Source organism: Podarcis erhardii (genome assembly GCF_964252035.2).
Source record: "Podarcis erhardii genome assembly, chromosome: 11".
In the NCBI taxonomy this organism is placed as follows: Eukaryota; Metazoa; Chordata; class Lepidosauria; order Squamata; family Lacertidae; genus Podarcis; species Podarcis erhardii.
The window spans coordinates 20,440,096-20,456,074 of record NC_138501.1 but is presented as its reverse complement, the minus strand read 5'-3'; the positions used below and the strand labels follow the sequence as shown (position 1 = coordinate 20,456,074).

Here is a 15,979-nt window from a genome sequence, read left to right as displayed (position 1 = left end):
CGCTCATCTCGCTTTATCGGCCAAGGGAGCCGACATACAGCTTCCAGGTCATGTGGCCAGCATGACTAAGCCACTTCCGGCGAACCAGAGCTGTGCATGGAAACGCCGTTTACCTTCCCGCCGGAGCGGGAATTTATCAAATTTATCTATTTGAACTTTGACATGCTTTCGAACTGCTAGGTTGGCAGGAGCAGGGACCGAGCAATGGGAGCTCACCCCGTTGTGGGGATTCGAACCGCCGACCTTCTGATCAGGGACCCGCGTGGCTAATGGTAAATGGGATTACTGTAAAGATATACCGTATTGGCCTGAATATAAGCCACACTATTTCCCCAAATTTCGACCGTGAAAAGTTAAAGGGCAGCTTAAATTCACGACCTTATAAAAATTGGCTTCTACGATATCGCTCCCAGTCTCCCCCAAAGCTGGGTAGGAAAGAACATGGAGGAGGGTACAGATCGATAGCAATGCAGCACAGCTCCTCCCGCCCAGAATGCAGCTGGGATTGCAGGCAAACAGTGCCAGGAGTCCTCTCTTGTATCCATAGGATTTTCTTCTACATTTGCCATTTACGGGTGTGAGCGCCTGCAGAATTTAAGGGAACGGCTTATATTCAGGTATCGTCTTTTTTTCTTTTTTCCCCCTTGAATTTTAAAAGTGCGGCTTATTTGTGGGTCCGGCTTATATTCGGGCCAATACGGTAATAACTTCTAGGGGGTAGCCGAAAATCAAGAAAACCAAAGAGTCTTTAAAGCAGGGCTTTCCAAACTGAGGTCTCCAGCTGTTTTTGGACTACAGTTCCCATCATCCTTGCCCACCGTACTGCTAGCTAGGGATGATGGGAGTTGTAGTCCAAAAACAGCTGGAGACCCAAGTTTGGAAAGCCCTACCTTAAAGACTATCAAAACCGTATGCCATAATAAATTTGTTAAGTCTTTCAGGGTGCCACAAGATACTCTGTTTACTATAATGATGTAATTAGCTCCAAGTTTTCCTGTTAAGCTTAAATAAAGAGAATTGGTTATCTCATTTGAATGACTTACCTATTGAAAAAAGGAAATAAAGTTAAAACTGTTGATAAAGCTAAAGAAATTATAAGTGTAATTAAAGTCCTGATGCACAGGCCTCATCCTCAAAAATTCTAAACTAATTAACACAGAATTATTAACATAACTGCATAATTTCATTTTCATGGTAGGTGATAACTGTTTCACAGGTGGGTTGAATTTTAGTAATACTTAAAATAAAGAATGACAACATTATTAAAATTAATCTCAGTTAAATGGACTGCATATAACTATTAAAAGGCAGGAAAAATACTTATATTTTTCTTAATTAAGAGGTGACACATTTCTGCAAGAAATGTGCATATAGAAGACAGGTATATATGGTAATCAGATAGTAATATTAAGTAGGAACTTAATGTTGCATCACCAATTGTAAAAACTTGAGGAATTAACAATAGGGATTAAGCTTCAAGTAATAGTCTCTAAGTAGCTTCATGTACATAGAGATGTATGAAGACAAAATGGAAATATAAGTCGGGAGAGCGAATCGTTTACCATCAATCAGTGCTCCTAGTGTTGGACAAAAATTATTTTCTACAGAATTAAGTTTAATCTTAGTTGGAAACTTTTGTGCCATCATGGATCAATACAACCCTACATGCCTGCTCAGAAATAAGTCCCACGGAGTTCAGTGGGACTTAATAGTTAAGTTTGTATAGGTTTACAGCATTAGCTTGCAAACTATTTTGATAACTGAATTGATGATTTAAAAAAAAAAAACCCTTTTCATTCAAAAATTCTCAACAATATATTTTGCCTTTTTAAAAAACTTTTAGCTGACTGTAAAATATATGCACAGCATTCTCCAATATAGCACTGAAGTCTGAAGTTGAAGACAGAAGGTTTAGCCCACTGACATGGAAGGTAGATAATCTCATATTTCAAAACCAGAGTATATAGTAAAAACCACAGAGAATTAGCCTTGTGAACTCATTGAGAATTAGCCTAGGCTCATACTAAATAATTTATGACTAATCAGAAAACATGTAGAAAGAATGGGGGAAATGTTAGCAAACAATAAAGGAGAAAATTACTTCTCTAAGCAAGCAGCACAAACATGCATATTTGAAGAGACTTTATATGACATTCAGAAAAAAAGAGAAAGCATTAGGTAATTTTTAAAAATTAGAATTGCATTATTTATCCATAATACTCATAGCTCATCATAGTGTACTATAATGTACTGTATTATGAAGTGCTCATTACAACTTTTCCGAACATAAGTTTATAATACACAAACAATAAATAAAAAATTCTCAAACTTAGTTTTTAGTAACATTGGAATATTTTTGTTGATTTGGGGATAATTTGATTGACAAAGCATGAATTCATATTTTTGGATAAAATGATGTTATATTATCCCAGTATTTCTCTGTGTATCATAATAATAATAATAATAATAATAATAATAATAATAATAATAATAAATTTTATTTATATCCCGCCCTCCCCAGCCGAAGCCGGGCTCAGGGCGGCTAACAACAATCAAACAATCAGATATTCACACATTCTAAAAATATTACATTATAAAAATCAATTAAAATCAAATTAATGGCAACTAATTAAGCAAGATTCTAAGCAGGTTGCCAGAGGAGGGAGTCAGACTGCGCCCTGACCAAAGGCCTGGTGGAACAACTCTGTCTTGCAGGCCCTGCGGAAGGATGTCAGGTCCCGCAGGGCCCTAGTCTCTTGTGACAGAGCGTTCCACCAGATTGGAGCCGCAGCCGAGAAGGCCCTGGCTCTAGTTGAGGCCAGCCTAACCTCTCTGAGGCCTGGGACCTTGAGGATGTTAGTATTTGCAGACCGTAGGTTTCTCTGTGGGGCATACCAGGAGAGGCGGTCCCGTAGGTACGAGGGTCCTAGGCCGTATAGGGCTTTAAAGGTTAAAACCAGCACCTTAAACCTGATCCTGTACTCCACCGGGAGCCAGTGCAGCTGGTGTAGTACCGGTTGAATGTGATCTCGCAGCGAAGACCCCATAAGGAGTCTCGCCGCGGCATTCTGCACCCGCTGGAGTTTCTGGGTCAGTCTTAAGGGCAGCCCCACGTAGAGCGAGTTACAATAATCCAGTCTGGAGGTGACCGTCGCATGGATCACAGTGGCTAGGTCAGGGCGAGAGAGATAAGGGGCCAACTGCTTAGCTTGGCGGAGATGAAAAAATGCCGCCTTTGTTATAGCTGTAATCTGCGCCTCCATAGAGAGGGAGGTATCGAAGATTACACCCAAACTCTTAACGGACGGTGCTGGCACTAATTGCACCCCCGCAAGAGATGGGAGTTGCCCCCTCAATCCCATATCATCCCGCCCCAGCCAGAGGACCTCTGTCTTCGAAGGATTTAACTTCAACCGGCTCCCACGTAACCATCCAGCCACAGCTTCCAGACATCTCGCCAGTGTATCGGGGGCCGAGTCAGGATGGCCATCCATCAACAGATAGAGTTGGGTGTCATCGGCATACTGATGGCAACCCAGCCCAAAACTCCGGACAAGCTGGGCGAGGGGGCGCATAAAGATGTTAAAAAGCATCGGGGAGAGAATCGCACCCTGAGGCACTCCACACACCAAGGAGTGGCGCGATGATAATTCCCCCCCGAGCGCCACCCTCTGTCCCCGACCAGAGAGAAACGAGCGCAGCCATTGAAGGACTGTGCCCTGGATCCCCACGTCGGCAAGGCGGTGGTCCAGGAGTTCGTGATCGACCATGTCGAAGGCTGCTGACAGATCTAGAAGAATCAGCAGCCCCGACCCGCCTCGATCCAGCTGCCTACGGAGATCATCTGTTAGGGCGACCAGAGCCGTCTCGGTCCCATGACCAGCACGGAAGCCGGACTGGAATGGATCCAGAGCAGATGTTTCATCCAGAAACCTACCAAGCTGTTCAGCAACCGCTCTCTCAATCACCTTACCCAGGAATGGAAGATTCGAGACCGGGCGGTAATTGGATAGATCTAAGGGATCTAATGATGTTTTCTTTAAGAGCGGACGCACCACTGCCTCCTTCAGTTCCCCTGGGAATATCCCGGTGCCAAGGGACAAATTGATGATATCCCCCAGGGGGGCCCGCACCTCGTCTGGACACGCTCTAATCAGCCATGACGGGCACGGGTCAAGAGGACAGGTGGTGGGCTTTCCAGCTTGGAGGAGTCTGTCCACATCGGCTGGAGATATCCGGTCAAAATGGTCCAATACTGGACCCGAGGACAGTCGAGGGGCCTCCAGTTCCTTTATTGTATCCAAATTGGCAGGGAGGTCATGGCGGAGCAACAGGACCTTCTCCGCAAAAAAGCTCGCAAATGCCTCACAGCTGTGTGTCAGATTGTTATAATAATAATAATAATAATAATAATAATAATAATAATAATAATATTATTATTAAAATAAATAATTTATTTATACTCCTCCCATCTGGTTGTGTTTCCCCAGCCACTCTGGGTGGCTCCCAAGAGAATATTAAAAATGTGATAAAACATCAAACATTAAAAACTTCCCTAAACAGGGCTGTTATCTATAAAGGGTTTGTTTATCAATACCATATATTTAATATACCAAGCAGTCAAAATATGGCTCTATGATCAATAAGAGCAACATTATGGTGTTCAGAACTAGGCTTGTCCCTGAGAATTACATTTATCCAGCAAACTAAAATGATGTGGAAAACTAATTCAGGTCAACCAGACTTCGATATAAAAAGCTGGGAGTATGGATTTGTTTGCATGGATGCAAATGAGTCATTTATAGGTATGGGCATCTGCCTGGAATTAAAGTGTTTCTTCAGCACGTTTTAATATTTTGCACAACCAACCATTAGGGACCATTTCTGGCCCAAAATCAAGAACAAAAAACAACAAGGCTAAAAGAGCTAACTGACCACAAACTGCTTGTTTTGGACAAATTCTCATAGCTGAACTCACAAAACAATACAGAGGAGACTGATGGGACTAAAATTCAAATAAACCCTTTGAACTTATTAGTCCATCTGTTACAGTCATTGTGCACAGCAGAGAGACAACCTTCTTTTTTATAACCTTATGGTTAACAACGACAATGAATACAAATTAGCAGGCAATCAGTGCAATGAGATTTGAAAGGCCAGCTATCTGAGATTTACCCAGATGTCATGCCCAAATTACTAAGGGTGGAGTGAGGAAAGGGCTCATCCAAAAAGAATCTGCATTTTGCTGTACAAGAATGTTGGGATATGATAGTGATATTGTGTGTCTGGCTTGTGTATACTATTTGCTGCTGAATTTTCCTAATACCTGTCCAACGTGTACATTTTACAATAATAACAGGGGGCAGAAAAGGGCAACCTAAATTATATGGGCTCTGGATAAATTTACCTATGGAGATTTTACTTTCTTGGGCTCCATGATCACTGCAAATGGTGACAGCAGTCACAAAATTAAACGACGCCTGCTTCTTGGGAGAAAAGCGATGACAAACCTAGACAGCATCTTAAAAAGCAGAAACATCACCTTGCCAACAAAGGTCCGTATAGTTAAAGCTATGGTTTTCCCGGTAGTGATGTATGGAAGTGAGAGCTGGACCATAAGGAAGGCTGATCGCCGAAGAATTGATGCTTTTGAATTATGGTGCTGGAGGTGACCTTGAGAGTCCCATGGACTGCAAGAAGATCAAACCTATCCATTCTTAAGGAAATTAGCCCTGAGTGCTCACTGGAAGGACAGATCCTGAAGCTGAGGCTCCAATAATTTGGCCATCTCATGAGAAGAGAAGACTCCCTGGAAAAGACCCTGATGTCAGGAAAGATGGAGGGCACAAGGAGAAGGGGACGACAGACGACAAGATGGTTGGACAATGTTCTCGCAGCTACCAACATGAGTTTAACCAAACTGCAGGAGGCAGTGGAAGATAGAGTGCCTAGCGTGCTCTGGTCCATGGGGTCACAAAGAGTCAGACACGACTAAACGACTAAACAACAACAACCAAAGGGTGACACGCTAGAGAAGTATACAATTATGTACATTGTGGAGAAAAGGAACAGAGTTTTTTCCTTCTCTCATAATACTAGAACCCAACGTAATCCAGTGAAGCAGAATGGTGGGAAATCCAGACTAAAGGAAGTACGGTATTGCTTCATATATCTAAACTTGTGGAATTTGCTTCCACAAGTTGTCTGGCGGCCATCAACTTAAGCTCTCTTCAGACGTTACATTACTGTTTTATATCAACATGCAAAAGGGAAATATGGGGGGGGGGGTAAGCAGACTAGCTCCAACTCCCATCACTCTCCCCATCACCCTTGGTGGGTGCAAGGGATAACTTCTTGAAACAAGTAGCTTCTTATGTACTCATGTAAATACCCATGAAATTTAGAGCCCTGGCAAATCAGGGAGGGGGCCTCTTGGTCGAAAACTCACATGGCCAATTATGATGGCTGAAGGGAACTAAAGTAGCATCCATATATATAAAATGGGGGCATATGTTAAATGACTTTGCTTCATCCTTTGGATCAGTCATGTTAATCTGCGGATCACTGATCTTTGTCTGTCATATTTATTTTGTGTATGACCCTTGCCATAATCATTCCATTTGCCATTCACTCAAGTCAAAAGATAAAAAGGAATAATAATATTTGAATATGGGACAAACCTTGTTATGATGAGCTTGTATTTTGCACAATTTGTATACGGTGTCTGTTTGATAATGTGTTGTTCGCTATGCCTAATAAAGGATATTTGATGAATAATTGAATAATAATAAATGCAGTGCTATTTTTCTAGAAAAAGAGGTGCCAGAACTCACCATGGACACCTCCCTTGTTCTCTTAGAATGCAATGGTGCCCACCTGAGAGGCGCTGGAACTGAATTCCAGCTGAAAAAAAAGCCCTGACAATATGCAAGGTCCATTTATCCTTTTATCCTCATCAAATTTTATAAAGCAAGGTATTTCATTCTTCAGTTTTTTTGAGGGGGGTGATTTGGGGGAGGGACACTTTAAACCTTGTTCCATTATTCCTAAATCTTTGAAACTAACAATATCATGCTTTTTCATAGAAATAATTGGGGAAACCTAAAACATGCCGTTATTGAAGGCAAATTACTTCACAAGTTTAAATGTCATTTTAAATTACACCCAATTAATGTCTAAATTTAGAAAGAGCTTATAAAGCAGTGCTACTTGAAAAAAAATCACGAGAATGCTGAATATACATGGTTTTGTAATTGCACAAAATTAAGTATCGAAATGCAAGGCATTAGGTGAAGTGCTAATTCTATTGCAGGCTTTTCATCTGTGAAGTGGTTTCTGGAATGATTTGAGCAGCCAAATTCTGTCTGTCTTGCTCAGTTGAAGCCTACAGGGCACAGCCGTGCAGTTGCAAACTGGAAACAACAGCCAACAGCAGAGGTCCAACAGAAATAGCAAGAGGCAAGACAAAAGGACTGTGAAAACTGTTAAATGGCATAGAAATTGAGAGTGGGAGGGGTCAGGGTTGTGCCCACAAGCCTTCACACACTGATCATTTTGTCTACACAAGGATCTATATATACACACTGCAAAAATGGAGTGGACAGATTGTGCCTTCAACAGCTACGTAAATTGTGCAAAAATTACAGTTAATGTGTGGCAGCTTGGGTGGGACCAGGAGGTATAGAATCAGAGTTTGAATGTACCTAAATGTCACCCACTCCAACTGCCTACCAATGTAGGAAATCCACTACTACAACACCAGTAATGGCATGACCATTGTCAAAGAGCTCATGCCATCCAGAGGGTCCTTCTAATTTTTAGACTAAATCTTTTTCTTTTTTCTGTTCTGTAATTTGAATCATTGATTCAGGTTCTCCCCTCTGGAGGAAAGCAGAAAACAAATTTGCTCCATCATATATGTGAAAGCTCTCCAAATATGTGAAGATGGCATGGTATCACCTCTTAATCACCTCTTCTTCAGGCTAGACATGCCCAAGTCCCTCAACCTTTCTTCACAGAACTTTGATATTCATGCCTCTCATAATCTTTGGTTTTCTTCTCCGGATACATACACACACATTTCCAGTTTAATCATCTGCATGGGGCTAAGGTGCCCATCAGATACCTGATACTGCAGGCCTATGAACAACCCACAGGTAGGTAATTTGTTCCAATAATAATCTCTAGAACAAGAGTAGGCTCTAGATAACAAAGCAAGCTCTGAAAACTGCCTCCAGCTTTGTCCTCTTCATGAAGAGTAGACATGCTTTGGCAGAGTTTAGCACTCCTTTCACATTATATATTCTCCTGAGAGTCAGTGTGGTGTAGTGGTTAAGAGCGGTAGACTTGTAATCTGGGGAACCGGGCTTGCATCTCCACTCCTCCACATGCAGCTGCTGAGTGACCCTGGGCTAGTCACACTTCTCTGAAGTCTCTCAGCCCCACTCACCTCACAGAGTGTTTGTTGTGGGGGAGGAAGGGAAAGGAGAATGTTAGCCGCTTTGAGACTCCTTCAGGTAGTGATAAAGCGGGATATCAAATCCAAACTCCTCTTCTTCTTCTTCTTCCTGGACCGGTCTTGGACAAAGAAAAGTAGATTTGGGGCAAGTGGTAATAGGGCTTCCTGGCTGTCTCAGGCTGGGGACTTGTTAGGTCTTCAGCTGCTCAACAGAGGTCCCTCCTGAATTTATGAACACAGTCTGCTCATTTGCATATAGACCTTCAGATCCCAATGGGGCCTGGAATCCCAGATATTCCAGCGCCATGTCTGGGATGCTACTGTGCACCATGGAAATGACTCATCATCTGGCAATTTGGTATTTAGATAACTGACTTGCCGTCTACACAATATGACTAAAGTTAATAAGGTGAAATGAACAAGGTTATAAAATATAAAGGAGCAATTATTATTATTATTATTATTATTATTAATCTTCAGAAGGTCCCAGGGCAGGGTACAGCAATATAAAATACAGCATTAAAAACAGTTTAGAACAAACTGTGAATTGAGCATTTCTCCCAGACATTTAGAATTGAAAGCTGAATTGCAAGTAGTACTATTTTGATGGCCATGATAAACACAGAAGTACTCCAATATCTCTGGTTTTAAAATCTCATCAAAAATTGTTCTCTGTATTCTTTTGATGATTCTGAGTACAAGAACATTCAGTTTGGTTCATTACTTTCCAGCATGCCTCTTCAGTTTCAGAGATACTCTGCTTTTATCTAACCAGAGAGAAATCTGTGATTTTCCAATATTGAGGCTTTAGCTTTCAGGATGTTAATCACAGCTGTCAAATGGAAATACCATGCAGTTATCAGCTTTTTCTTGTAAATGTCCAGGCTGGGTCTAAAAGACCACTAATGGTCTTATAGGACAGGGATATTCAACTTTAGGTATACTCATCCAGTGTTATTGCATACCTGTATCCATAAGAATAATTTCAAAAGCCAAGTCAGTTGACACAGAATGGCATCAAAGCAGAAACAAAAATAGTATTTTATATATATTGTGTAATTAGTCTCTTTGTGAGAATAGCTTTATTTTCTTTCCAGTGTCTAAAAATTTTGCAGTGCTTGCTTAGAGAAAGGGGCAGCAAAAAAAGAATCTGAAAGAAACCTACCTTCGTGAATTTCTCCTTTACACTGTAATAACAGAATTGCCTCAGCCCATGCCACAGGAAGATTAACATACTTCCCAATACCTAATGTGCTAAGACCTGATCGCCTCTGTTTGGAACATAAAAGATAATAAGACAAAACTTGAGATTTAAAAATCCTTTCAAAAGTCAATATACTTAGAATGAAGTTTCTACATATTTAAAGCAAGTGTTATTGCTGGTGCAAAACACAAAAGCTGGAGCTAACAAGGTAGCAATGTTTAATCCCTCAGGTTAACACTTAAATAAGAAGATGAATGCTTAGGTCTAATTATACTGTTATTACCACCTGAAGTACCTTGCAACAAAAGCAATTAATTACTAGCTCCGCATCATAGTAATAAATTGAGCCAAATTGTGAAGAGAACTCTTGTGCTAGCATCTCAGTAGGATGGAATCCAATTAGTCAATCCCAACAAAATGTGTCTCATGTCCTACAGCAGGCTTCCTCAACTTTGGCCCTCCAAATGACCCTACAACTCCCATGATCCTTAGCTAGCAGAACCATTGGTCAGGGATGATGGGATTGTAGTCTCAAAACATCTGAAGGGCCAAGGTTGAGGAAGCCTGTTCTACAGGCAACTCTTGCAAAACTAATTTGGTTGGACTCACAGATGGTCTTCTTTGGTCACACGCACAGCATTTCACCAATCAGACAAAGCGTGTTCTCCTTCATGGAGAGCACATGTTGCAGTGGGGGCCGACAGGACACTCCAAAGTTGTGGGGCAGGCTAATTGATCATTGGCCACTGTTGTGATTGGGCTTCCCTTGCTGTTGGGAAGATTTTAATGTTGCCATTTGATGATTGACAGCCAGAAATGTTAAAACTCCCTGCACAAGGCGTAGAGCTTCCTCTTTTCACTCCGTGCATCGGCTTGCCCATCCCCCCCTCCCTATATTTAGGGTTGTTCGCTTTGACCTTGCTATGCCTGTCATGGGGTCGTCTGCTCTTGGGGCAGGGGCCTGGTAGGAATTTTGTCCATCTGGCTGACTGGTTGGGGCCATTTGGTTTTTGCCTACTGCATAGCAAATCGTCACAACTTGTAAGGTTGCGGTTAGGCATTGGTTTATGGTTTGGTTGGTTGAGGGGCATGGATTGGCTGTGCCTGCCCCTCTAATGCTGCTGCTGCAAGGGATTCCATTAAAGGAATACAGGGGCTCACTATTGCTTTTGTCTGAACCCTGTCAAGAGGCTAGGGCCATGCAAGAGCCCCTGGTTGCATTTGGGGAAGGCTGAGGGCAGGTTCCCTGCTCCGTCGCTACCCCCAAATGTATTCCCCTTTTCTGATTTTCGCAGGCTTGGGAAATGTCAGTCTGTCCCCCACTGGGGGGCAGATAGTCGCAACCAATGCCTAAGCAACCACTCACATTTTTTGTATTTTAATAAAGTGACCAAAATTATGCCAAAAACCTTAAACAAAAATTCTGTGTGTTGTGTGAGTTATTTGGGGTGGCCTGGGGACCTTGACACGCAAAACACTCTTTTTCGGACTCTGTACTATTCATTTGTATTTCTATTTATTTAAACAAATTAGCATATGCCAAATGATCAATGGAAAATTCCCTTGTAAACTTACATCATTTCCGTCAGGTCATTCTGTGCACCCCTCCCCCAATTTACCAGAAGAGACAGCAAGATTAAAAACAGCAAAGGTCGCATGGGGAAAAAGGATGTTCTTTCCAATCCTAATCTTCTTTTTAGAAAACTGTAAGTATGTAGGGCTGATTCTCCTACCATTGCCACAAAAACTGCCCAGAAATCAAATACTTTAATCATTTTCATTTAATAATTTCTTAATGGTTTTATATGTCTTGTACAAACCATTTGATGAATATCAGCCCTAAAGATATTCTGTTACAAGAATCCTCCGATGAAGTTGTTTGCTTTCATTACGAAAGAACTCTGAGCTTAGGGCCTTTTTTCTCAGTATGAGCAATGGGACATGCTTAATCCATTGGTTGATTTTTGTATTCTAGTATCTGATTTCACCCAGTAGAATCTCTCATCTCCATCCAACTTATCATTGGAACAAAATATTTGGAAAAAATATTTAAGATAAGTGGAAGTGGGGTTTACAATCAAGCAGAATTGGGAGTTTAAATGTGAGAAAAATCGCCATATATTTCCACATATTTCTCCTCCTCTGATAAATGATGAGAAAGGACCATTTGTGATTTCTGCATTATGAGAACTTTATTTATTGTTTCATTTTCTTACATTTCTATTCCACCTTTCATGGAACCCAAGACGTCATCAAGTTACCAATCCAGGTACCAACCAGACCCAGAGCTGCTTAGCTTCACAAGGTATTACCTTCAGATAATACAAGGTGGCATAGCAGGGTCATTTCAGTCACATATCTCACATTATGCAGTTCTGTACCCAAGGGCAGCCTAAATGAGCTTGAGCCAAGCTCCCTCTACAAAATATTGCAAAACCTTCTTCACTCAACCTTTCAGTGAGACTCTGGAATTTGTTGAAGGCATGTTATGTAAACATAAGCATACATAAACAACTGTACTAAACATAAATAACTATATTGCCCTTCGCATTTTTATGTGTTCATTATTGACTTTTTATCAGTACAGATATTGGATGTTATCAATAATCTCAACAATCTCTATCCAAAATCTGCCAACCCTCACTAGGAGCCTGTGGTATCAATATAACTGCGCCAAGGTTGAATTTGTTCTTATATCAGCAAATGTGTTATTTCTGCAAAATGAACAGGGGGGAAAACACTATGAAAATGGTAACTTAAAGGTCACTTTCAAAAAGTAAATAATGAACATTTTGCATCAGAAATATTTAAATTAATTCTTAACTATTAAACACCACTGTAGAAATTTAAGATCAAGAGATGGCCTTTAGAAATGTCTCTTTAGAAATCCAGTAATCCTTACGTATACAGACCTTGCATCTTGCAAGCATTTTTTTAGCCAGCTCTATGAATTTTCCTTTACTTTCTGTTTGTAGTGAGTAATTGAAATCCTCAACGAATTGTTCTGTAAGTTCATATGGGTTTCTGATAAAGAATCAAGTGAAGAATTTCAGTTTAATTGGCACATCATGAGTAAATGAAATCAAAATTTTGTGTATAAAAGATAACTATAGACAGCTAATTTAATTTTTAAAGTCTTATTTGACTCAATGTACAGTGTAGATCATTGTTCTGTGTTTCTAATTTACAATACTTTATCTGTTGGATAATGCTATTAAGACTGTTTCAATAGCAGCCAATAGACTATGAATATTACAGAAATATATTGATTATTAAACACTGCACTTACGGTTCATCATTATGCTGTTTCCAAGTTACTGACATTTCTTCATGGAATGCAGTTTTTTTTTAAGAAACAGCCAATAATCTATGTGTAAACCATCATGCTTTACAAAAACATCTGCATGTATTTACTCACTGAATACACAACACATTACAAGACATTTCCATATAAGAATTTCATCATGTTGGAAAGTTAACTCTTCACAATATTAGCCCTTTGAATGATTGTTGGTGAAGAAATTAGACCAGGCATAGGCAAACTCTGGCCCTACAGATGTTTGTGACAACAATTCCCATCATCCCTGACCACAGGTCCGGTTAGCTAGAGATGATGGGAATTGTAGTCCCAAACATCTGGAGGGCCGGAGTTTTCCTATGCCTGAATTAGACTAATCAATGCATACTAGCAGGTAAACATAAATTCTGAGCTGGAACTGATTACTTAAGTGAAATTACTACCCCTCCCTTAAATAGAAATCTACCTGTTATTTCTCTAAATTAGCCTCTTAAACCTCTGCTGTCTTAATTTCTCTAGAACTAAGCTTCATAGGAAAGAAACCCAATCAGAGCATTAATGCATCTGAAAAACCTAATGTGACATGATGAAAGGAATAATAATATTAATAGGGAAAATAGTAATGATATAATCTCTTTAAATTAAAATAAGACACTGCTAAAAATGACTTCTACTATTTCACATCTTCACATCTACTATTTTGCATCCAAAAATATGGATTTGAGTTAAAAGAGACTTAATATGGATTGTACTTTTACAATAGTATACCGTTTGAGCAACCAATTGATATCACGCTAGTCAGCAGCAGGCCTAAAGCAAGGTTGACAGATACCTTTGATACATCTAATCTCCACTTACTAAGCAAAAAAGGGACGCGGGTGGCGCTGTGATCTAAACCACTGAGCCTCTTGGGCTTGCTGATCGGAAGGTCAGTGGTTCGAATCCCCGTGACGGGGTGAGCTCCTGTTGCTCTGTCCCAGCTCCTGCTAACCTAGCAATTTGAAAGCACACCAGTGCAAATAGATAAGTAGGTACTGCTGCAGCGGGAAGATAAATGGCATTTCCATGGGCTCTAGTTTCCATCACAGTGTTCCGTTGCGCCAGAAGGGGCTTAGTCATTCTGGCCACTGGAACCGGAAAGCTGTCTGTGGACAAACGCCAGCTCCCTCGGCCTGGAAGCAAGATGAGCGCTGCAACCCCATAGTTGCCTTTGACTGGACTTTAACCACCCTGGGGTCCTTTACGTTTACCTTTATCAACTAAGCAGTTTCCAGTAAGTCACAGAATGGCAGGTAGTAACCTAGCTCATACTATCTTGAGAGAAGTATTGTTTGTTCTGTTGTTCTGTCTAACAATCTTTTAATTTGGGGGGCATCTTTGGCTCCTTGTGTACCCACCCAGTCAAATGGTTATTTCCTGCTGTCATTTCCGTTAGAGTTCCCCATAAACCACTTTTTCCTATCTATATCTTCCTCCATGCTCCCAAGTCTCTCATTAACATGTTTGCAGGTTTCACCAGAAACACTGAAAATCTTTGTCCGCTTGCCAGTATGCATTATATAATAATATTGTTTTGTGTTTATTTAAACTTACACGTGTTTCTTTTTCTTGGTTGCAGGTAATATTTCCTTCAGATATTTAGCCAAGAGTCTCTGCTGAAGTTTTTTATGTTCATCATGGCATACAATACCAAATTTGTGGACCACTGGCACCTTTATGATGGGCATGTTGTAAAATCAATCTAAAAAAAAAAGACAGAATGTTTCAGCCATATAGAAATGTAATCTTAAGTCTTTCTTACCTTAGGCAGAAAGCTACCATATACAGTCAAAATGCAAGATGAAGTGTGTTCTGCCATGCTTTTCTCTTCTACCTTACAGGAAAAAGTAATCTGGAGGACTTTGGATGGTAAGTTCTGTGTAACAACCTTCAATATGCAATCTAAATGGTTCTACTGGGGAAAGTCCATTTCTATTAGATCACAATAATGAATAACAATAATAAGTTATAAATAAAATCAAAATAGAATAATTGAAGTATAATTGCAGTATGGTTAAGCTTATTGATTTACACACCATTCCTCAGCACAGTTAAGTGAAAGCACTTGGATTCAAGCCAATTTATTCCATTGATTTCACTCCCACTACTTCAATGTAACTACTTATTGATCAGGGAATTATGCAGCAGTTCTCCAAACTCACAGCCTGGAGTAGCCGAATCCAAGTTTATCAAATCAAATTGTATTAATTATTGGAATTGTGTTGACCATATGAAATCAAAAACATATAGTAACCTTAAAATAGCATTAATAAGATAATGAAACATCAATAAAAACTGAGAAATTATGAACTAAAATTCTAAATATCAGTAAATAGCTGTAGGGATATTGGCCAATGAAAGTTCAGAAGCAAAGATGAAAATGTGGCTTACACTCTTCCTCAATAGCTTTCTTTAAAGGGAATACTGTAGGCATAATCTGCATGAAGAAACATAACTGCCCTGGTTGCAGGGATATATTGAAATTAGTCAATTTTCATTAGCACAGGTGCTTTCAATATTGTTCTCTTTTCCATGCTCATGTAGTAGGATCCAAAGACTGTTTACACAGAAGTTGTCCCACTGTGACTTCCTAGTCATGCAACCTTAGCAAATCAATGTAGTGTTCATGCTTCATTTCATAAGGCTTCTCAATGAATACTGTAATAAAACTTGAAATTACAAACATTCCTATAAGAATGGATCGTGTGAAAATGGAAAAAATCACTATAAAGTGCAGGAAGTTACAGGTTCTAGTTAAGTTCAGTTGTTATAGAAACTCACTGCATGACAGATGTTCCATTATCTGTTAATAGGCTGATATTATCTAAGGGTGGACAAAGCGATCTGAAGTATGCTTATTCAAAAGCAACCCTCACTGAGTTCAACAGGACTTACTCACTAGTAAATGTGTTTTGGATAACACCTTTACAGTAGTAGTTTGTGGCCACTATTAGAAGATGGCTACTAACTTGGTTTCCTG

At 40.1% G+C, this 15,979-nt stretch overlaps 1 protein-coding gene across 5 annotated transcripts in view; it reads right to left on the bottom strand.

The window, feature by feature from the left end:
• Positions 1-15,979, bottom strand: part of TMEM232 (transmembrane protein 232) — a 149,855-nt gene that overhangs the window by 118,366 nt on the left and 15,510 nt on the right. For all 5 annotated transcript variants that reach the window (XM_081880441.1, XM_081880440.1, XM_081880437.1 and 2 more), the window contains 3 exons: positions 14,554-14,701; positions 12,575-12,686; positions 9,624-9,729 (listed from right to left, as the gene is read on the bottom strand). In XM_081880441.1, the coding sequence (XP_081736567.1) occupies positions 9,624-9,729; positions 12,575-12,686; positions 14,554-14,687 (352 nt within the window). In that variant the 5' untranslated portion in view covers positions 14,688-14,701. The remainder of the gene's footprint in view (positions 1-9,623; positions 9,730-12,574; positions 12,687-14,553; positions 14,702-15,979) is intronic.